The sequence below is a fragment of the Aulostomus chinensis genome, chromosome 11 (assembly GCF_037954235.1).
Source record: "Aulostomus chinensis isolate RoL2024-O1b breed Wild chromosome 11, RoL_Achi_v1.0, whole genome shotgun sequence".
Classification (NCBI taxonomy): domain Eukaryota; kingdom Metazoa; phylum Chordata; class Actinopteri; order Syngnathiformes; family Aulostomidae; genus Aulostomus; species Aulostomus chinensis.
Window position 1 is genome coordinate 15139032 of NC_141330.1, and position 23342 is coordinate 15162373.

The 23342-nt window shown below is 44.1% G+C and overlaps 4 protein-coding genes across 5 annotated transcripts; all 4 read right to left on the bottom strand.

Moving 5' to 3' along the window:
• Window positions 1-1442: 1442 nt before the first annotated feature.
• Window positions 1443-6762, bottom strand: kdf1a (keratinocyte differentiation factor 1a). The gene is made up of 4 exons (XM_086218817.1): window positions 6459-6762; window positions 5089-6149; window positions 3558-3632; window positions 1443-2090 (listed from the first exon to the last, which is right to left on the bottom strand). The coding sequence occupies exons 2-4, from the start codon at window positions 6128-6130 to the stop codon at window positions 2005-2007; spliced, it is 1203 nt and encodes a 400-aa protein (XP_086074943.1). The 5' UTR covers window positions 6131-6149; window positions 6459-6762; the 3' UTR covers window positions 1443-2004.
• A 1106-nt stretch (window positions 6763-7868) lies between these two features.
• LOC147253570 (trophoblast glycoprotein-like) lies at window positions 7869-9689 on the bottom strand. The gene is made up of 2 exons (XM_086218818.1): window positions 9430-9689; window positions 7869-9270 (listed from the first exon to the last, which is right to left on the bottom strand). Exons 1-2 carry the CDS (start codon window positions 9687-9689, stop codon window positions 8331-8333), a joined length of 1200 nt encoding a protein of 399 aa, XP_086074944.1. The 3' UTR covers window positions 7869-8330.
• Window positions 9690-9716: 27 nt separating this feature from the next.
• On the bottom strand, window positions 9717-13981 carry LOC147253571 (transmembrane protein 222-like). The gene is made up of 6 exons (XM_086218820.1): window positions 13784-13981; window positions 13448-13532; window positions 13261-13292; window positions 13097-13193; window positions 12878-13008; window positions 9717-11221 (listed from the first exon to the last, which is right to left on the bottom strand). Exons 1-6 carry the CDS (start codon window positions 13900-13902, stop codon window positions 11134-11136), a joined length of 552 nt encoding a protein of 183 aa, XP_086074946.1. The 5' UTR covers window positions 13903-13981; the 3' UTR covers window positions 9717-11133.
• An 845-nt stretch (window positions 13982-14826) lies between these two features.
• Window positions 14827-22933, bottom strand: wdtc1 (WD and tetratricopeptide repeats 1). Of its 2 annotated transcripts, none has more exons than XM_086218821.1 (16): window positions 22782-22933; window positions 22161-22288; window positions 21962-22045; window positions 21810-21856; window positions 21569-21680; window positions 20903-21090; window positions 20625-20807; window positions 20432-20526; window positions 20210-20325; window positions 20036-20111; window positions 19849-19945; window positions 19586-19756; window positions 19266-19501; window positions 18597-18762; window positions 17265-17457; window positions 14827-16232 (listed from the first exon to the last, which is right to left on the bottom strand). In XM_086218821.1, exons 2-16 carry the CDS (start codon window positions 22224-22226, stop codon window positions 16035-16037), a joined length of 2028 nt encoding a protein of 675 aa, XP_086074947.1. In that variant the 5' UTR covers window positions 22227-22288; window positions 22782-22933; the 3' UTR covers window positions 14827-16034. The 2 variants fall into 2 exon arrangements, with proteins under 2 accessions (XP_086074947.1, XP_086074948.1); XM_086218822.1 differs by having other exon boundaries at window positions 22904-22930.
• Window positions 22934-23342: the final 409 nt, after the last annotated feature.

Genomic DNA, 23342 nt, shown 5'->3' on the forward strand with positions numbered 1-23342 from the left:
AGCATATCCGCAATAGCGACCCGGTACATCCCTCGATAAAATACACGCGATTGCTGTGACCTTTATAAAACACAAAGACTGAATCCTCCTCTACAAAAAAAGGATTAAAGATAAATTACGGATCAGAAATCGTCTGCCCTAATGGCCGAAAAGAAAATAGACAGATAAAGCTCCTGATCCCCTCAGCATCTCTAATATGTACATACAGTCCCTAAAACAACCTGAGGTATTCTCTTTGTGGTAACGTGTAACCCCATCAGGCAGTAGTCATGCAGTTGTGTTATGTTGCACAAAACCCTGCGTTGTTTTAATTGTTGCACCACTGGTGCATGACCAAGGTTAAAGACCTCCTTCTCATGTGGAGGTCAGCTGCCTCGCATCTGTAGAGACGGCTGGTGAGCACAAACAATACCAGATTAACCCCAGTGTTTTGTCTCTTTCATGGTCATAAGTGTGAAGTGATTACAGTATTTTTTGTGGTATTTTGTCTCCCTCTCATGGAAAATAGTGGAAATTTACTTTGACAAATGTATAAATAGTGGTCTTTTTTTTTTAAACATCAAAACCCTTCACAGAAAGAATAAAGCACTTTAATGTAAAAAACAAAACAAAAAAAAGGAAAGAGCAATTTCAAACTACAACAGCTCAGCTGTAACATTTGCTATAGAACAAGTCCTCTTGCTTTGTCCTAGCCTGTGGTATGTCAGTTGTGAAACAGTGACACCTCATACAGGTAAAACAGGAATGTGCTGGCGGGGGCAGAGAGCCTGAGGAAATGGGGTTACACAGGGCGATGGCCAAAAACACAACCTCAACATTTGCCCGCGAAGATTACTGACTGATTACTCACATGCCCCGATTCTGTTTGCAAGAATCAAGTGAGTAATTTCATTGTGCAGCTTTAGTCACGTCTCATATTTGTCTATCTTCAAAGATGAACATCTCATTTGTCATGAAAAGATTATCTTACCATAACAGCTGTACGCTTGATTCATCAACCCCAAACTGTCAATATAAGATACTTTTTGTGTATTACTTGGACTCAGCCTGAAAATCCAGGTGATTTTCTGTGCTGCATCTTCACCATAAATGACAAAGACAAACCCCGGGATTTTATTTCCTTTTTGTCAGAACCAGCTAAACAAGTTCCCTTCTTTTGCTGAGGGCGGAAAAACCCTTCCTGGCACAGCCCGCTGACCTCGGGGAGAGACGAGCATGACAACAGTAATCCGACAGCTGAAGAGGGAAAAGCAGACTAAAAAGCCACTGTAAGAAAACTTTGTGAAGAAAAACCTGTTGCTTCATACACAAAAGAAAACAATTGATTGGTTGGAGTTACATACATGAATGTAGGTTGAAGCATGCGTGTGCAGAGGTTTGACTCGAGCTCTGCGCGCACGCAGCTAGAATGAGAACACTGAATACAGGTGGAACAACACAAACAAGCGTTGGGATTTTTATTTTGTTAAAAATAAGACTCACCTTTGAATTAAGTAAAAAAAAAAAAAAAATGGCACGAATGGTTTAACAACCCAGCAAGTAAAAATATATACACACATCCAAATATGGCTTTAACACAGCTGACATCATCAGCTCTGAGCATGAGTCGCAGGAGTTTGAATGGCCTGCGTCAATGAGCCTCATGCATAAAAACATGCACCATCGCTTACATAAACAATCACACAGACAAGAATGAGGACGGTTATGTTCCACCATCAGTCTCTAACCTCCGGCCTGACTGCTAAACCTGCCTGGAGCGCTGACACGTATCGTTTTGCTAACACTTGAAACGTATTCTTAAAAAAAAGACTCTCCCTCTGTGTGAAAAAAAAAGAAGCTCCATGAGTTTAAATGACACCCCGATAGCAAACATTAGCAGCAGTACAAGGACGACGGGCCGAGGTCAAAGGGCGCTTCACTCAGTAACAGCACAAATGATAGCGGAAGGACAGTTTCATATCTAGCTGGCTACATCCCTTGTCCCTATGTACTGGAGCTTCAGCTTCAGAGCAGCAGAGGAGCGCCTGAGGAGTCTCGCTCCATGTCGTGCTGGTAGGGTGAGTAGGCGGTGGCGCTGCTGGAGGAGTACGCTGAAAAAGAGAAAGAGAAGAGATAGAGAGACACAGAGAGAAGAGAGAGATGCATTTAAAGCACAGCTGAAAGCACGACTTGGACTAACCCTGGTAAACAAGTAGGATCAGTGTTTGTAGATGTGGCAGCGTGTCAGGAGCAGGGTTAGTGTGTCCACGGTCTCACTGGTGCTACAACTACACTCGCCACAATATATTTCATCTCATTCACTCGACAACTTAATTAACTAGCAACCTGCTGAACCTCACCATCAGGTATTATGGTGAGTTCTGCTACATGCAACATGGAAAAAAATGCAAATGGCATGGAAGAACTTCAACTCGGAAAAGTCAGACAGGGTCTACCGAGCTCAAGTTTATGGGTCCAGCATGGCGATGCTGATCGAATATGAATCAAGATTCTGATTGCGTGCGTGTTGCCCATTTCTCTCTCCAAATGTCTTCAAAAACACGCGTCAGTCACCTGTTCAGCTGCTGCGGAGCGGCGGCAGCATCAGTGCCGTACATCACTTCACACCGACTCAGCAGCCCACCAGAAACTCCAAAACTCAACGCCTGATCAACGGCTGAACTCTGATCACTCAGGAATTCTGATTACTCTGTGACATTGGCGTTCATCGTGAAGTCCAGCCCAAAAACTAAAGAGGCTGATCTCGTAAAGCTTTCATGCACGCATAAAAAGTCCGACCAGGAGTGTCGACACATTCCCAGGCTGCAGTGTGAAAGTAACACAATGAGGTGGGCCCTCATTCAAAGGCACGTAACAGGACACCCCGTATTTTTCCCAGCATCAACAACAGAGCGAGGCTGCTGTGCTGCAATCCATCTGTAACACAAGTCGGCTGCTGAAATGACATAATAAACCACGGGGCGTTTAGTGGCATATTTAATGTGACTCGATCCACCGCTGTGGCAGGTGGTGTCACATGACCGCTGAGCTGGAGGGGAGAAGGAGGCGGATTGATGGGTGGGTGTAAGGTGGCTGCTGATGGGCCAGCAGAGAAAAGGCAGGAATGTGGTGGTTTTACTGGCAGAGAGAGGTATGCTACTGGGGAGCAGAGATGAGGAGGAGGAGGAGGAGGTGAGAAAACACCTGCAGCCACCATGAAGACTCCTATCAGTGGGGCGGACACGTTATAATTATGAAGTGCAATATTTAGAACCCCTCGCATTCTCTTATCCATTATTAACTCACTGACTCTTCACGCTCTCAGATCAGCCCACGTGAAGACAGAGCTGCAAAACTGATCGAAACCTCAACACGGCCCGCTGCGTATTTGCAATCACATGGAGGTAGAATTGTTGTTGAAAGCTGATTGTGTAGCAAGAAAAAACAACAAATGCCTCATGTTAACTACTTCAAACCTTACTGCTGGATAAAAATCCCACCAAAAAAAGATTGTCGTCATTTAATGGATTTGTCAGTGAAAATGAGAATGATGTAAAAATTCGGTGCACTGTACTCACTTCTGCCACTGTAATGCCTCATCATCCTCGCCAGCTCATCGGACGGCGTCTGCTCGGACACCTTCACCTCTGGAACTGGAGAACGAGAGAGGGGACGTACGTTAACACTCAGTCCACTGTGGAACGCGTTTGACGAGATACTGAAGCCGCAACATGCATGAATCACAACTGCAATTTTGATCTATTTTAATAACCAATGAGCCGTTTGTTTTTCTCAGATCAAAAATATCAAAGGTCCCAGACTCTTAAATAACAGGATTTCCTACTTTTTGGTTTATGAGAGAAAATCAAGCGTTCAATATCGTCTGGTGCGTTTCTCTACATATTATTGTCAAGTCTGATTTGGGGACTTCTGCCACTTCTCTTGTGGGGAATGTTTAGTTGTTTGACTGCACAATTCCAGCCAGAGTTGAAAAGAATAAATGAACTTGTGTCCAAAGCTGCCACTACTACTATCTGATTATTCTGGTATTATATTATCAGTGTCAGAACAGTCTTAAAATGATAATATTGCAAATTTGTCGTTGTGACAGGCCTGCAGATGCACATGCATCATTCTAGTTTAGACATTTTCAAGACAAAACAATTCATCTATCAATCATGAGAATTATCCAGCAGATTAATTGGTGATGAAAAAAAAAAGGTCAGTTCTGTTGACCGTGTAGACGCCTGTTCGGATGAAGCAACTCTCTGAGTCATTAGCCGGTTGTGTTATCGAGCTCAACGGCGACTGCTGCACCCAACCCGAGGTTTCTAGAGGGAATTTCCCATTCCATTCCTCCATTGACGGCTCAGCAAAGTATTCTTTGTATATAGTTTTACACCAGGATCCAGCCAGCGAGAACCGAGACTACAAAATTCTGGATTCTGTTCAAAAAGATGCTAAGAAAACAGAGAAAATGGCCAAGATAATAGACCGTGTGCGTAATTATCTAAAGAGTTGAGAAACTACAACCCATCAGCCATAGCAAATGATATTTCCGACCCAACTTTAAAAAAACAAAACAAAAAAAACAAAAAGCAACACAAACCATTTTTGTGGAGCTAGAACTATCATATTTCGCTGATGTCAGCGAATCTAAATGTGAAAATATTGGTTTCTCGTCAGATGAGGAAATCGCGTTTCTGCTGTCGAGAACAAAAAAGGACAACAGTGAAGCGTTCAGTACACATTTCCATGGTAACAGCGCCAATCAGACAAGTCAGTGATAAGCTTTAGGACTGTGGGTAGTGCAGTAATTTTCTATGAGATCATGAATAAAACCTGTTGTCTTAACGCTCGTAGCGACTCCACATTCTGGCTGATCACCAACGCTTTTATGGAGAATATTAAAGTGATTTTCACTTCCAGTACCAAGGTGGGAGGTCACTGCTGAGCTCAAAATTATCAACCAATCAGAAGAGTCATTAAGCCCGTGACTGCTGTGGTACTGAACCATCGTGTAATGGGAGTGTTATGAATATTTATATGGTAGTAATTATTCATGGTAAGCTGGTTGCATGGCGAAGCCCTGAGCTGTTCCAGTCTTACAGTCACTGCTCATGAAGGTGTTGGTCATGGTCTCGTTGCCGCTGTCAGGCAGGGTCCCGTCGCTCCTGCCGTTAGGACGCTGTCCCGTGGACGTCTGACCCTTGTCTCTCTTTCTCTTGCGGGTGCTGATGCGAATGACTCCGTGCACCAGCTTGCACTCGGCCTCCTGCTCCTCCAGGTTGTAGTCCTGAGCGATGCTGTAAATGAGCTCGCTGATCTCATTGGTCTTGCGGGAGAACGAGGAGTCGGAGGTGCACTTGGCCAGCTGGTCGATCTGGTGCAGGGCGTAAAGCTCCAGCAGCTTCTTGGTGATAAGAGAGTCAATATCAGTGCCCGTGTCGCTCAGGTCATCTAAGTCATAGTCTTCACGGGACAACAGGCTGGTGTTGCTAACCGGCCGCTGGCTTTCCCCCTTGCCAGGTGTGCGGGTTCGTTTGGGGGCTGTTACCGGATACTTTACTGTCCGACCTGCGATACGGACATCTTGGTAGCGGAAGCTGTCACTTGTGGGCAGCTTAGGGGTCTTAGTGGACTTGCTGGTCTCTAAAGGGATGCCACAGGTGGGGTTGCTCACAGCCATGCCATTAGGAGGGTGAGACTCCCTACTTGCTTTAGGGGGGTTGTCTGTGGAGCTCTCATTAACGGGCAGACAGGGCTCTCGGCTGCCGTAAAATCCACAGGTCAGCACACAGCAGATCAGGGCCTTACAGCTGCTCCAGCCCATGGAGGCGCAGGAGCCACAGGTATGTCTGCCGGTGGGCGTGTTGTCTGCCGACCCTGGAATAAATCCTATAGTTTCTGAGCCCCGTCCGGTGCCGTTTCGGGGGTGGCCTCTACGACCGTATTTGTTCTCCGAGTAGCGGGAGCGGTCAGTGTGAGGCTCCCTTGGATGCTCTCCATGAGGGTCCCTGTAGGAGTCTTGGCTGTTGGTGCTCTCCCTGGATGAGGTCCGAGACTGGCTGGGCTTGCCTGCTCTGGAGCTGGAGCCGGGTTGTTTGTGATGGCGGGACGCCTGGGGAGCCCCTGTGCTGTGGCCAGGCATGGCTCAAAATACCTGGGACCTGGCATGGGAGAGGCATGCTTAGAGATAATAAACTGCACTCCTGTTGCCCTGCAGCATGAAACGCACCACGGCAGGTTAGAATAAAAGCATTCAGTCAACATTCAGCTTCAAGTAAAGTCACCTCCCTTAACATTCTGAGAATGTAAATAAAACAGAGTGCGTCGATTACTTGTCTGATAATAATTTGCCACATTTCAAAGACTTATTCAAGTTTGTTTGCTTTTATTTTGAACTTCACTTACTTACGCAGGAAAGACCAAAACTCCGTCAACGTGATTCATCATTTTCTTAAAAAGCGTGAACTTACCGCATAAGAGGAGACGGTTGTCCTTTATCCCAGCTGACTTAACCTGTGAGCAAACTGCGGAAGTCCTGGGAAAGAAAACTTCCCTCCGCTAGCACTTCAAACAGAAAGAAAGGAGTTGCACCGCCCGCGAATTTCCAGGTGATTTTACTTCCACGTAACAAACTGTCAAACTCACAACTGCCGAGAAAAACCCAAATGGATTCATTCACTTTATCTCCTTTATATAAAGTTTAAGAGTGTTGTGTTGCCGACCGCCGTCCAATGTTTGGCTACTACCTGCGGCTACAGCTAATGCCAGCTACTTCACCCACCTACAGGTAAATGGTGACGTCATGCGAGGCGGTTATAAACGCGCAGAGAAAAGTGTGCCAGCCTACAAAAACAGCAGCTACTGCGTTGGTTTAGGTTATGCGTATATTTGAGGTCTTACGGTAAAGTTCGTAAAAATTTATTTCAAAATAAAAGCGACCTCCAAGCGAATTTGAGTTCACGCTCACTGTTTATAAAGACTAAACAAATAGATGTTAACACTTTTTTTTTAAAGTACATAAAATCTTAGTATATCTGCTGCATTAACACCAAATGCAGATGGAAGAAGTATTTCACTCCACAACCACCACAGTGGAGCATCTCTAGCCCACCGAAAATATCAGGTCACTCTGATATTGATCTCAAGATTGAAGCTCTCTTAAAATTCCTTTATGGGCTATTCTGGGATTGTCCTGATATTCTTTGAGGGACAATGAGGTAGATATGGTTCAGAAGTGATAAGGTATTATGGAAACAGGATGTTTCCTTGGATTTGTATCTTTAAATTAAACCGTATTTTTTATCCATATGCTTGTTTGTTTAATATTTCATTCATTCATTATCCTATCTGATCGAATTTTAAGTCACATTTGCTGATACCTTGCTTTTATTTTGAAATCAGATTAGCACACTTTTACCATAATGCTTAGGATATAGGTATATATTCTGAAAAGAATGTAACATGAAGTACATAAGAAGAGGGTAGACAGACAATGAAAGACTTACGAATTAAAGTAAAAGAAATACAGAGGAGGAAAGAATGAGGAAATGGCAGAAGAAGAAAAATGAAAAAAATGCAACCTTTGACAAGTAGAGTCATATTCATGTGTATACACACACAAACACACACACACAAACACGCACACACACACACACACACACACACACACACACTAGATAGGTCTGACCAAGGTGCACAGCTGCAGAGCCAGCAGGTGTATTTCCAAACAATATCTTTCATTCTGCCCTATTTTTCCCTCTATGGAAACACTTAATCACCCACTCTTTGATTTGAACTAGTGGGGCCACTCACCCACGGGAAAATACAAGTCTGTGTCTTGTGATTGCGCAAAAAAAAAACCAAAACAGATGCATGTGAAAATTAAATTTGGCAAAATTTTATTTATAAAATGCATACATATTCTAAATTAGGCAGTATTTGAAATATATTGTATTTACTGATCACAATATGAAATCTACACATCCCAATGAAGATATATGAATCAAATTTAAGGATTTCTTTTATTCGAGCTACTCTAAAATGTGGATTATATTTTTCATGCCACTGAACAAGCTGTCTACATTTCCTTTACACTATGTCAAGTAAATTAAAAAAAATCATTAAACTAAATTATGCTTTTATTGCAGTTTATGCCCTAGCTTATTTAAAAATATGACATCAACACAACTTACAGACAAAATTCCTTTGTGCCTTTAAAACACAAAGGCACTTTTCGAGTTAGATTTTGCCCTGCATCAGTGAGCGCAGGAGCATCAAAAACTACAAAATTACTGACATGATCTACTCACTATTTCCTAAAGCATTCTACGTTAATTGAGAGGTCATTGAGAGGGCATCACCTGTTTGACGTGTGTGTCTGTTGGAATGATACAGGTGTCATTTGGCAGAGATAAAGCTGAATGCCTGATGCTGCTGCCGTTGTGTGCTGAGATGCGCCCCAACCGAGGGTCCGAGTCGATCTCATATCGGTACTGATATCCCTCCATAACGTCCCGGCAAGCGTCTCTCATTTCAATAATCCACTTCTTCATGCCTTTGCGATTCAGGTAGAGGACGAAGAGGAAGACCATGCCCACGAATCCCAGCACCAGCCCGAGGAAGACATAGGAAGTGTGAAGGGTGATGTCTGTCACCTCCGTCTGGACTGGAACGATGCATCCAATGGCCTGCAGGCCAAGCCCTCGCAGCTTCATGTTAATTAATGCTCCCGGTGAGGCGCACCTCACAGCATCCACGTCTGCCTGAGCCCTGGATTCATTCAACCAAGTCACAAAGCGGTGGATCTCGCAGGAGCAGGTGTAAGGGTTGCCACCGAGAAGGATTTGGATGTTACCGAGCTTCTCCAGCTCCAGTAGATCATCTTGCCTGAATGTAGAGAAGGCATTGTGGGTCAGATCCAGCACCTCCAGGTGGTTCATGCCAGAGAACGTCCCAGCATAGACAGCTGTCAGAGAGTTGTGAGAAAGGAAGAGCTGCTTCAGGTTGGGGAGGTGGCTGAACATCCCCGGGGGTAGCAGGGCTAACTGGTTCCCTGAGAGGTCAAGGTGGAGGAGCCCCCGGAGGTCACCCCAACGCAGAGCCGTGGTGAGGTCCGTCAGGGCGGTGAAGTTGTGGAGCGCGCGACTCAGGTTGAGCTCCTGCAGGGGACTACCAGGAATGCTGAGAGACTCGGGGTGGATGAGGGCCAGCTGGTTGCCACTCAGGTCAAGGAAACGCAGGTTGATGAGAGCAGAGAAGCTGCGGGACGCCATCTCTGTAAGCCTGTGGGGACGACTACCAGGATTAGACGTACCCTTACTCATCATGTCAAGCCTTAAGTAAATCAGCAGAAATCATCCACTCGAATACACATTATTTATTTATTTCACAAGTCAAGACAAGTTGCTTCATAGATAAATGGAAAAGAAAATACATTCTCACCCATTATTGCTTAAAATGATGTTGGTAACATTCTCCAGCTCGGTAAAGGAATCAGATCCAACGCCGTGGATGTTATTCCCTGTGATGATGACAGTCCTTACGTAGCCTGGAATATTTTGAGGCACCGTGAGGAGGTCCTTAGAGACACATTTCACTGAGCGGGTGATTGCAAAACACTCGCAGCCGAGGGGACAGTCCAAGCACTGGTACTGTGCACAAAGTAGTATTCCCAATAGCACACGGACCGCAGAAACACACATCTCTAAATGATAGCCACTTAAAAACTACCAAAACACACACACCAGTATGAATGACAGATAAAAAGATGGATCTTGCAAACTAATTGGAAAACAGCAGAGGTGGCAAAGAGCGCTCCGGTATTTGTTCCTCTCCTCGTCGACTTCACTCTGAGAATAAAGGTTCCAGTGAACTGATGTGAGTTCAGATCATGCAGGATCTGCTGGATGAGAAAAGTGTGTGTGGTTCCCTTAAAGGTACAGAGGACGATCACAGCCTGTGACCTGCACGGCAGCCTGGAGCAGCTCTGGTACATCACATCCACACATCTAGAGGTGGCCGGGGGGGTAGCATGCTGTCACTAAAAGATATAACTTGTTCCCTGAATTCAATTAATTTGTGGTCATGAAAAATAATTTGTTCCTTCTATTTGATGGATTTGTGGCCACAGGTTTATCAGATAACCCTTTCCCACACTTTGACTGAATTTGCAAAAACGCGTTGTGCATCATTGCCTCCACATAGCTAAAATGAGGGAACAAGTTATATCGCGTGGCCACTAATTAACTTCACTGAGAGGATTAGGTTTTATGTGATGGACTCAAAATAACTTATTTGAGAGAACAAGTTCAAGCTTGATGCCTCACAATAATCAATTCGGGGGAAACATGTTATATCTGGTGGCCACAAAAAAAAAGAAAGAAATCAAAAAGCAACAAAATACTTTCCCCCTCTTTACAGTCACTCAAGGTATGTAATTACAGAAACAATATTGACATTAAATATGCTCTTTAGGTACGTAACATATAAACAACTGTAATAAATACTTAAATAAAAATATACTCCGATAATACTACTGTGACATCGTAATACTTATTCAACAAAGTTACAATTAATGATTTACATTCCAGCATGAGGTTGCGGTAGAAGAGCAATCAAATTCTGTCAGAAAAAAAGTGCTGCATGTTTAAATTAAAAGACTTCAACTGTTTTTCGACGCCAGTGGGAAGTTGTTGTTTTACCACCGTTTCTCACGTGTGGGTCCATGGTTGTATCTTTGAGAGCGGCTCATATTTCTTAATCTCTCAAATAATTAATGAATTCTTTCAGCATTAAAATTTCCTGATCCATGTTGTCGTTTCTATTTTTCATCACTGAAATGTACATTAGCCAGACTGGCAACATGTTCTTCATGAAAAATACATGGGGAACTCGAATGCATCACAGCGCTGTGTAGTAATCTGGAGAGAGGCGTCATTCTTTATAATCCTCAGGATAATAAACACACACAGGACCCACTTTGTGGGAGAGATGGTGAGCCTGCAAGCGAGGTTTTGCAGCGCCAGCAGGCTTGAATGAATGACAAACACTTTTGACTTTTTTTCCTTCCGTGAATCACTTCGCCCCGTCCCGTCGTGACACTCGATCAAGTCAGAGACGGAGGCAACGTCTTCTGTTGTGGCTTCATCACTGCAGGTTGAACGTCAGGACGAACATGGCGAGGACCCCACTGAGCATGGCAAAGGGCAGCCAGGTCTTTAGAAATGCTGCCCAGCTGAAGGATACAGAGAGAGTGTTAGAGGACTCACCAGCACCTGATTCTTGTGTGTGTGTGTGTGTGTGTGTGTGTGTGTGTGTGTGTTGGGGGGGACGGCAAGGTGGCTAACAAAACACCCTTGGCTTGTATATTTTGGTCAGACAAGGACATGTGTTGAAGTATCTGAGCTCTTTCCTCCCAGAGGACCACTGCTGCACCTTCGCCTGCGTCCCAGTGTCCTTTCCACCCACCCAGCGTAGGGAGCCCCAGCGGAGAGGTGACCTCCAATGGTGACACAGAGGGGCGGACTTCTGTCAGTGATGAATTACACGACTCCCCTTCTGTTTAAAAGACTCCTGTGGCGTGGGAGTGGATGTGCGGAGGCAGTACCAACTGTGACGCCAGCTCCCTCTATGTGGGTCAGCGGAGAATAATGAGGGGGGGTTCTGGGAGCCATATGTCTCTTAATGCTTTGCACAAGCAACCAGCGCAAGAGCAGATTTAATAGACCGTGCATGTGATGACGATGGTTCATACTGGATTGGTGCAGTGCTGATGGTAAAACCTCTTCCACTGCTGCTATAATAACACATCTGTCCATTTTCTTTAACCAAAAACTCAACTGTTGCGATTGAAAGAAAACCATTTAATGCAACAAACAAAACCAGACAGAGGTTTGAATGAAAAAATGATAACAACTATAGGCTGTCATGAGGTTTGTGCCAGTAACCAGTTTTACACAGCACTGCCATCTGTGTAACAGGACACAGAGAAGGAAAGGAGGAACAGATCGCTGTGCCTGTGTGGAGATGGTTACAGCGCCGGTTCTGTGCAGTTCAAACTGCTGAAACAGCTTTTTCAAAATGCTGTGGAGTTTACACACCCTCATCTGCTGCGGACATCTAGAGAAGAGTACACCGTTACAGTTCTCTCCTCTACGCTGAGACCCTTAGAAATCGACTGGCCGCTAGTTAGCTTAGCACGATGAATGGTAAGTGGATGAGAGTTGTTAGCATATCTTTCGGTGTTCAGGAACTCAGTTTGTCCAGCAGTGATCATCCTCTCAGCTCTTCAAAAGTCGGCGGGTCACCTGCCCATCCACTACCATTCATTGTGCTAAGCTAACTAGCAGTAAACAGGTCTCAGCTCCTTCATGAGCACACAGAGAAGAGAAGAGTGTCCATCTTCTTCTCTGGCTCAGGGGAGGATGGACTATGAACACTTCCTAAAAACTGGGGTTTAAGTTTGAATAAAATGGTTGTTTTAACATAATGAGGAAAAGTACAATTGTAACCATTCAATTTAGATCTCTGTGCCTTTGTGAGCTTTTCTGAGTGACGGATGAAGAGAAGCGGACCTGGTACTAAAAAGTTCTATTTCCTTAACAAACAGGGAAAATGTGGGTGGGGGAGGTGCAGGAACACAGCTTCCCCCTCCTTCAGAAGGGCCAAAGTGCCCTTGAGGAGGCACCTCATCCTCTCCGACTCCCCACACACTGTGCTTGCATGTGTGTGTGTCTAAGAATACAACACAACTCCCCTTCAGGGATTAAGATAGCATCTACATTAAAGCTAAATGAGTTAAGGAGAGGGAACCTGATGCTAAACTCAGAGAACCTGATTCAATATGTACTCTTGATGTTAACCCACGGCAGAACAAGGGCTCAATTCTTACCTCACGTGTTTCCCATAAATGAGACACAGCAAACACAAGTTCACCATGTTCCAAGACGTGCTGTTGTCATAGCGCATGAGGTTGAGGGCCATGGCGACATGGGAATGGCAGTTATCGAAGCACAGATTGTGCTAAAACGAAACACAGGAAGCAGTTATCAAGAATTTATCTGTCACTATGTTAAATAGATATGTATTTCTTCATTTTAAGTGTTCTCACCGGCCTGCATTTGTATTCCTCGGATGCGTCGAGCACTGCTTTATCCCAGGTTGCAGCACCATTGCCACAAACTTTATCCACATCCAGTTTCCAGTACCTGCAACATTTACCATTTAATGACCAAAACAATTACGTAGAAGTTGTTAGATTAACAGGTGACTTACTTTGTCGGTCTACCAAAGCCCATGTTGTCCTCCTGTAAACAACAATTAAAGACAAGTTTATCGTGGAAGCATCGCAGACACAAAGAATGAAAGATAAGAGGGGAAAAAATGTAGCCTCTGTCATGTGACGTTTGACCCAGCTGTAGATAGTCACGGACTGATAACTGACAACAAAAGCCACTCTCACCGACACAAAGTAAGATCCTGCAAAGTCTCGGATGACTCCAGAAGAGGTGCAGATACCCATGTGACCGATGAACGGGAGCACCCACCTGCAGGAGGCACCCACCCAGAACCAGAGAACCAATAAGTCATAGATCCACAAGGTCGCTGCGATTATTCCACGGTGCATCAACGTTATTATAAATATCATGCAAACTACGTGCATCCATTTGCAACCGGTAAAACAAAACAAAGCCAAGCTAGCGGCTACTACACAAAATGCCGTTTCAGTTGACGTAGCAAGACAAGCTAGCAGGTCTGTCGCGTCTAAGCTAACAAGATAATTGGGTTTGCTTCTCACGACAGAAGGGGAATCGGTGTCCAGACGATGCAGTACGGGTACCGACTGCTTTTCCTGTCGCTTTTTAAGAAATCTCCGTGGTAGTTCATCATCATGTCGATATCGTCCACCTCCGCCATCACTGCCTGGAGTGACGGGACACCACAGTGGATAGGCGGACGCGCGCAGTCAACGGCGCCTCGGTGAACGAATTCAGTGAACGCAACACGGTTCGTACGTGTGTCAAATGCGGCGTTCGCGTACCACTTTTTTTAACCCCCCCCCCCACACACACACACACACACACAGTTGCGGTTTGTACTGTCAGCATGTAGTGTCTTCATTTGTCTAAATAAATTACAACCATGATTTTTACGTCATTTACCGTCACTTCTGAAATGCTGAAGCTTGTGATGACCCGATGCGCGTTTTCTAACTGTCAGTGCCGACACAGAGATCAGGCAAGCTGATTACGTTAGACTCAGTTTGTGTGTGTGCGTGGGGGGGAATAAAATATAAAAATGTAATGATAGATGAGAGCAACATTTTGAAAATATTTTAAGTAAATGTCTATGCAGGTGATAAATTTGGTAAAAGTTGGTACACAGAAAAATATAAATGAATTAAAATGTTAGTGTGCAGTATGTATTTTTTCAATCGTTTTTTTCACTTTAGAGAAAAAAGGTGATTTTCTCTGTGTCTCAGCAGCTGGAAGAGCTTACCTTTGCTGCTTTGGAGGCCCATTTAGCTTCAAGGCTGCTCTGTCAGCCTCGTGCTTCATCACTGTAACTTCCTCCACGACTGAAGCTGGGTCACCTCATTATTGTAGACAACGGGCCTGAGATGCTCCCGTATCTAATGGTGATGGACTGTGCATGCATGTAGCCTAACAGTCAGCAGAAGCAGAGAGTAGGACAGTCACTGATGTATAGGCAGCATACAGGAAGCTCACAGCAGAGAGCACAAACTAGTAAGTCCTGCTGCAAGGTCTGCTTCATAACTGTCCCACCTGAAGGACAAACGATCAGTCATGTTTCACATAAAGCAGACAATTAAGTGTTCAGATATTTATTCTTTGCTTTGTTTGAAACAAAGTTTATTACAGGATTCCTTAAAGAAAAACATCTCAAATGAATGAACAAAGTAAAACACATGGAAGCCTAGTGTTGCATGGTTGTTTTTTTGGAGGATCTGCTCCTTCGTACTGACCTTGTTTGGGGGCAAATGATGTTGCCCGCAACTATGGTCGGAGAAGCCGCATGGAAGCAGGACTGCAGCGGAGGACTAGTGCTAGAGCCACGCAGCAAGTAGGCAGGAACCCCCCACCCCACCCCGTCGCCACTCAGTTATCATATACTGCAAATTAGCACGTGTCCCATTTGTACACAACATACGTTTCACATCAAAGTCTTAGGCCAAATTGTATTTGCATCCAAGGGGGTATAATTTAAAACAGAAAAAAAAATCTATGAGAAAAGTGACTCATTCATAAATATTTACTCATCTGGTTGGTCGAGGCAACACCACTGTAGTAAAACCTTCCTCTAAACGACGACAGAAAAACATGAATCCTTGGCCATTGAAATGACAGATGATAACCTTTGGCAGAAGAACACATTATAAACTCAACAACAACACATGTAGTTGCAAGAATTGCAGCTTTCAGAGAGAGAATTCATTCTAGGCTTCCTGTGACCGAAACTCCAACTGAAAATAAGATCAGGACTAACTCATGACTGGGGAGTGCAGCCTTTCTGAGATGAGTGTGCACTGGGACTCTTAGCTCCAGCAGACAGGAGATGCTCCTCAGCACCTCTGTGATCTGATCCTCCATGGAGGACACAGGGACTGTGTGGCCACACTGACCTGAAAATAGGTCAGTTACCTCCTCCCACGTGTTGTGTGTCTCTCCAACATAAACCTGAGGAGGAATAAGTGCTCAACTCCTTCTTTGTGAGAAACTTGGGAGTAATGTGGAAGGTGCTCGCCTCGCAGGTGCCCCCCTGCCACCACAGGGTGGAGGGAGGGACTGAGGTGTCAGTGCTTTGAAGGGGCAAAAAAGGCGTCTTTTCCACCCTCCTGAACTCCTCTCCCCCGAGCGGTCCCCGCCGGTCCTCTCGTAGGACAGGGAAGGACGATGCATAGTGCTGAGATGTGACATGACATTCACTCAATGTTTCTGTCAGAAAAGGGGGGCGAATTACGATTCAAACTGAAACTGGTGGAGGGCTTTGCTTCCTACATCCATTCTACAGAATGGCTGACAGTTTCTTTAACTCGGTCGACACTGCACTTGTCCCTCCGAGCTGTCTTCATCATCCGAACCATCTGGGCCAACGCCGCGCAAGCCAGTGATGCGATAGCCCATGTTGAGCAGCATAACCTCCAGCGGATCAGCGTTCATACGCCGCTGGTTTGCCTGAGCAGCACCTTCCATGTCCTCGACCACACGTCCGTTCTCGCTCTCCGTCTGTGAGAAAGCAGAGGGACAGGTACTGATGTCAAGCTGTGATGGAATGTTATTTATATATTTAAGACATTTTGAGACAGAACCAATGACCACTGATTAAAATAAAGTCACACCAGAACAGCAGCGTCTCAGACCAGAACAGCAGCTCGTGGGCCACATAACACACCGGTCAGAGGCGACAGTCAGGCGGCGTATACGTTCTGCACGTGTGACACCAGCATGTGGCAGTAATCTGCGTTTGTCATTCAAAATTGGAGCCTGCAAACCTCAGTGTACTTACACAAACAAAGAAACCTCTGTCAGCCATGCAACCTGGAAGATGAATCACGGTCAAGCGATCACAAACCAGCCGACTAACGCCAGCGAGCCCGACATTGAGTCTGGTGTTTTGGCACGATGTTATGATGTCACATTGAGGACAAACCATCACTTCACACTTGTGTGAAAGTTGTTGTTGTTGTTGTTTTTTTTAATATAATTTACATGTGAATTATGAAGTTGTTTGTGAGGTCACAGCGATGCTTGACCACCACAACTTAATCCACTTAACAAGTCGACATGCAAGTGTGCAACCCAAAGATATCTGAGACTTTTATGTTTACACACAGAGGATAAATGCTGGAAAAGAATGGCGGGGGGGGGTATTTTTCCACCAAATGCAATCAATATTTTACATAAAGTGTCAACAAACTGAAATGGGTCTCTGTTTAAGCAATCCTCCTTCTTTGGGGTTGTGCAATAATCTGAGTGGAGGTTCTATGTCTGGGGTGCCCCCTAGTGGAATGGTAAATAGGAGAGCATGTTACAAAACAGCTGTACTGCCAGGTTTTTATGTCTAAACCCCTTTGGTTTTTGTTTCATCACTGAATCCAAGTGAATGTTCGTGCCAAATTTGAAGAAATTCACTGACGGTATTACTAATATAACGTGTTCACGAGAATGGGACACACACCCAAAAAATGTAAAAACTCTGGCCATGACTTTTACTAACAGGGAAACATAAAAATCCCAAGACAAGTGTCTGCTGTTTACCTCTGGTCTGGGGTTCCATAATCGGACCACGGGGTCGATACCACTAGAGGCCAGGAAGCAGTAGCTGGGGTGGGGCTGCAGGCAGTTGACGATGGACTCGTCTCCCTGCAGGATCCTGACCAGGTTGGTTGTCTCCTTCTCCCAGATGAAGAATGAGCCGTCGTCCGAGCCACTGACGATGTACTGGCCTTTACTGCAGAGGAACTACAACCACTCAGACTGCGTTTCACAGTATCCTGGTCACTTCAGCCAGCCTACACCTGTGTATGACAGGCTTTCCCAGTTCTGGTGTGAACGGCAACGGACCATATCACTCTTTCTATTTACCAATGACCCTTCACGTGTGTTAACACCTCAATATATGAAGGTACTCTGAGCTTTTCTGGAATGGATATTTCCCCCCATTATTCATTCCTGTTTCTGTTGACAGACCAACTTACATGGACTGATTTCTGCCCCCGATTTTAGCTTTGTTTTCCAAATGATTTGAAATGTGGCAAATTGAGCAGTGTTGTGATGAGGGACCAGGTGACATCCTCCTTAAACAAAATCTGATGTAACAAATATTTTATAACAACATTCTCTACGCATCACAAGGTGCATTTCCATCCCGCTCTTTTGAGGGATATTATCAGTTTGTGTAACGACAACAAAAAAAAGAGCGTACACACAACAAGTCTGGTTAAAGATGACTACGTTTGGATGAAAGCTTAAGTATTTCACTCAGCCCAGAAAAGACTAAGAGGTTTGCCCACGTGTCACAGAATTTGCTGTGGCTGCTTGGGGCTGATACATATTTCGAGCCCTTATGCAAATGAGATCAAACATGAAAATAACAACACACAGTTGCAGTTGTTAAAAGCTGTATTCCAAAGAATTAGGGAGTACTGCACTGGATTTTGTTTGTATCGAGCCTGCTTGCACACATGCGGTAATGTTTACAGTATGTTGCATCCTCATTTCTGAAGCATATTCTATACACTCAAAATTGTTGGACCAATTGAGAAAACTTTGTAAAACATGACTTAGAGACAGCATTTATTAACTGGAGGGCCACTTGGACAGTGAAATCCTCAGCCAAGGCCGATGTCAAATAAATGACCTTTCTCGCAATGTTAAAGAAAGTGAGTGACATTCCTTTTTGGCCCATTATGTTCCGGCGCCGCACCACGAATCACAAAGGGGAATGAAAAAACAAAACAAAAAAAAAACACCACACAACCTCCAGAGCAGATGGGATGAAAGCGCCACTACACTGCGCATTCTTACTCCACTGCAGCTGTGTTCTCTACACGGCTCAACACTGCCCCCTAGTGGGTGAAATCCACTGACCTGCCGAAGAAGTTGGCCTCTTTGATATCAGTGGTAGTGTTGCAGTGACCACAGTATCTGTGCTTGTAGTCAAAGCTGCGCTCTCTCAGCACCAGCTCGTCCTCAGGGATGGACTCCTTACGACTGAATGAGTGCAATCGAATGGAACTGTTGGTCTTCTTATCTTCTGCAAGTTAGGAAAAAACAATTGTTCACATTAGCTGGGAGGCATTTATACACATCTATTATTAGCAAAATTACAGTCAATGTTTTAATTATTATATTAAAAGTTTTGTTTGTTTCTTTCTTTCCTTTTATAATTTGTACGCTCTTCTTTAAATGAAGATTGTTTTTATTCCTAAAAATAAAGCAAGACTATATATTCTTATTTATTTGAAACTAATCTCTTTGCTCAGTGCTAGAAGACCTCCATTCTACATCCTCTTAAATAGGCATTTAATATTACTTTTACCATTTGAATCAGCTAGAATAAAAAATAGTACATACGTATATATATATATATATACATATATATATACACACACACACACACACACACATATATATACACATTATATTTTTAAGTGATACAAAAGGCACCATTTTATTAGACAAGCTGTTGATACAGACCGTGTGAGTATCTGAGGGTTCCAGTCATGTGGTGTGAAGGCTTATTTAAAGATTTCCTACCTGATTCAGTCTTTGAGAAGAGAGCGGCTTTGATATCTTTATCCAAGGCATCACAAGCGCTACTGTGCGCCTGCTCCGGAAACTTTCCTTTAAAATCATCCAGACATTCCAAAGCTTCTGCCACATACTTGAGCTCAAACAGACAGCGTGCCAGCCTGAAATGAGCCTTCAAATGGCCTGGGTTTAGAGTAAGAGCTTTCAGACAGTCCCTGAGCGCATCATAGTGGTCTCCGTCCCTGTCAGGGACATAGACGAACATTAAGTGTTGCTCTTACAGCCTCCACTCATCCCTGCAGGTGCTAGAACACAACCAGACCTACCACTTGCGTTTCATGTAGGCTGCCGCCCGGTTCCCATACAGCATGGCGTTGCAGCTGGATTGATGAATTCCTAAGCTGTACAGTTGGATGGCCTGCGTCCACTGTTGGCGTGCAAATGCATCGTTAGCTTGTTGCTTTATCTTCTCCAAGTGTGGAGGGAGCTCAGTGGAGCTGCAACAACAACAGGACAAGAGCATGAGTGAGTGTGCAGCTCTAATCTATGTACAAGAGCCATCAAAGAGCTAGGTTGTGACGACAACTACCTCAATCGCATCTTGCTTTCAGCAAATCGAATATGGCTGGTTGGCAGGTGAATTCCGTTGGAAACACCATTGGTTGTTTTTCCATTCTGCACATCTCCTGGGAAGCCAGAGTTTCACAAACTGTTGTTTCATCTACAAACGAGAAACTTAAAATACGTAACGGAGGCCATTTAAGATACAAACCTACCTGGTGATGACTGGCACTTTTTGGGAAGTAAGAAGGTGTAGGGCCTCTGTTTAAAAGTCAAGTCAAACAGATACACCTGGAGGATGGCAGAATAAAAACAAACGTGTCAATACTGAACCTGAAATCTGAAAACAATATTTCACTCGCTCTCACTCATGTTTAAAGAAAATTCACCTGTTCCCCGCCCATGTTGACGAGCAGCTCGGTGCCATCTGGACTGAATGTGACGTAGGTGGCAACCAGGACTCTCAGACGGTTGTTGTAGTCTGGGAGTTTCACTGGCAGGTGCCCTGGAGGAAACAGACCACAACAACACTTAATTTCAACTCCATATTTCCTCATGTTATTATGGCTTAGTTAAAATATTAGACATATACCAATTAGGCCGTTACTCACCTGCAACATAATACTGCCCAGCTCCGTCGGGGATGGGCTTCTGCCTTTCACAGAAGGTGTGCACTGCTGCTGATGTGCTCTGACTGACAGATTTCCTGTGAAAGTCAATAAATAAATTAATAAATAAGTTTGCATGATGCTTTCAAGTAACTGTTCACGGAATATTTGCACCAAACAGAAAACTATAACTGACCTATAGTTGTGAATCATCCGAATGTCATATAGGCGTACAAAAGGACCATTGGTCCCAACTGCCAGGTAGTTGTTGTCCCGTGGATTAACAGCTAAACACTTGGCTTCCACTAGCTGACCACAGAACTCTGTCAAGTCAATCAGCACCTCGGAGCGTTTACTGCTCTCCCGTAGGTCGTACTGTCTGTGTACGCAAGGACAGAGTCAGCATATCAGCTGGGGTAAAGTAAGATCTCTACTGATGTAATAATAATACATGAATAACTCCTGGGTTTGAACCTGATAATGCCGTCCTCCGCAGCGCTCCAGAAGGTGTTGGGCCACATGGGTGCTGTGGCGATGCGTTTGACTCTATTAGTGTGATCAGAAAACATGTGAATGGTTTCCTTTACCGTCAGGTCATGCACATGGACCTTGGTGTCGGCTGCACCAGTTACCAAAATTCTGTCCCCGGAGTGTGGGAGGAACTGTATGGAAGAACAAACACAGAAAAATAATCTGCTAATCCGCTTATTGCCAGGACTCATAGATTAAGCCATAGACATTCAGATGTTTACAAGGGTTCGTACAGCGACTACTGACGCACCGATGCACATTTTTCAGTTACACATCAGCAGATACTTTATTAATACTACTGTTATTGTGAGACTGTAGTAAAACAAATTGCACTTCTAATTAAAGAGCAAAAAACAGATACAAATGCATTGAATGTATTCCAAAGAAATGTATTTGTACAGTATGTAGGGGTTGTATTTTATGCTACAGTTCAGCAGTTTCATGGTCAAATACAAGCTATGGAATCAGGACTGGCACTATCATTCCAGTCTTCAATCTGCCAACAATATTAGTATCAGCAGTTGATTCTAAGGCTCCTGATCCGATATCCAATCGTTTATATGAATCCAATTGATGGGCTTGATGAATGTTGCTATGTACATGTCTTACCTTTACAGAGAATATATTTGCTGCATGACCTGTATGCATAGTCGTAAGCTTCTTATGTCGGAATGGATCCCAGATGATGGCATGTTGATCATCTGAGCCAGATGCCAGAAGACTGCAATAAAGAAGAATCAGCAGGGCAAATCAAGAATTGTTTGGTTAGTCAAAGGATGTCACTGTACTTCAAGTATAAGTCAATACAGACATCTGGCATAGTTAAATTGTATCAGGAAATTCGTCTTACTCTCCATGTTCATTCCATTCCAGACAATTCACACAGCCAGTGTGGCCCTGTAGAAACACACAGGGTAATCTTTTAGAGGAGGACGTGATGTGCAGTGGCATCCTCTCAATGTCTCTCTCACCAGGCATAAAAGCAAACTTGTAGTGACTGACCTGAAGCTCAGCCTCCAATCCAAGTCTCTTTATGAAGGGGTCTGTCACATGGTAGACCCTTTGGAAACCTGGTGCTCTCTTGTCCTACAGACATGAATCAAAACCTCAGTTTTCAAAGTCCTAATATCTTTGTTTTGCCACTGCTACCCTGATAAGCTCTGCACACGGGTCCAACAACTACGCCAGAATCTTTGCTTACTCTGATCTGCCTGTGCAGGATATCTCGGGTGATGTTGACAGACGTCATGGTTTCACCACAAAACATAAACTTGGTTGTTGGTGGGAGGATCCAGGGGTCACAGCTCAGATGATATTCATTCTGTGTTTCTTAAGAATAAGTAGTGAACAGGTTGAAAATGTTAAGATAACACCATCTGAAAACGATTTAGTCTGTTACAGAACAGTGTGGTCACTTCACATTGAATTACCAACTTATTATTTGCTTGATAAAGACTAAAATATGAGCATATCCTATGACATCAGCTGGCCCACTGCCGTAGCTCACAACTCAGATAAGGACAAGGGACCCTGCTCACGTCAGCCAGCACCATCTAACAAAATTTATTAGCTCAATAGCTTTAGCTTGTGTTAGCTAAGTGCTCAGGACAGCCTTGACAGAATTTTGCTCGAAAACTAGTCACGTTCATTACAACATGACGGAGCTGGAAGTCTGCTAGAACCGCTAGCCACCTGAACTATCAAGCATTAAGGGGGCTGTCTTTAATCAAGTCGCTTGCGTTAGCGTATTTGTGTTACCTTGCTAGCTAACACGTACACTTCATGTTACGACAATATTTGCAGCCTTTTCATTGAGACTTACGACTGCGAATGAGTTCCCACCGCTTTCGTTGGCCTAAAAAGGCCCTTGTGGAGAAATGTCGTCTCCAAAAAAGTGATAAATCATATTCTATGGGAGTTTGTTGACAGGATTCACGGCAGTACCTTCTTTGACTTGAAAACAACCCCCTCCCACAGTGCAGTGCGCGTGTCACGCAGCTAAAACAGACATTCACTTCCGATCTACTTTATCATTTCAGAATAAAGGCTCTCTCTCTCTCTCTCTCTCTCCCTCTCTCTCACTCTCTCTCTGTATGTACACATACACGTCCATCCATACATCAAGTTTTTTCAACGCTTATCCTAATAATATGTTTAATATTAATATGGATATCTAATAAGGAAATAAGCTGAGCCCACCACAGCCACTGTTTTAGATGTTGTAATTGTTGTTCTATACTGAATCCCAGTGAGCTGTGGCAAATATTTTCTGAAGAAAGTGTCTTCATGCTTCATACTTCTCTAAAGGGGAAAAAAAAACTTGAACAGTCCGTCTCCTTTATGCAAATAAGTGTACTTATACATGACAGTTCTTGAAACTTGT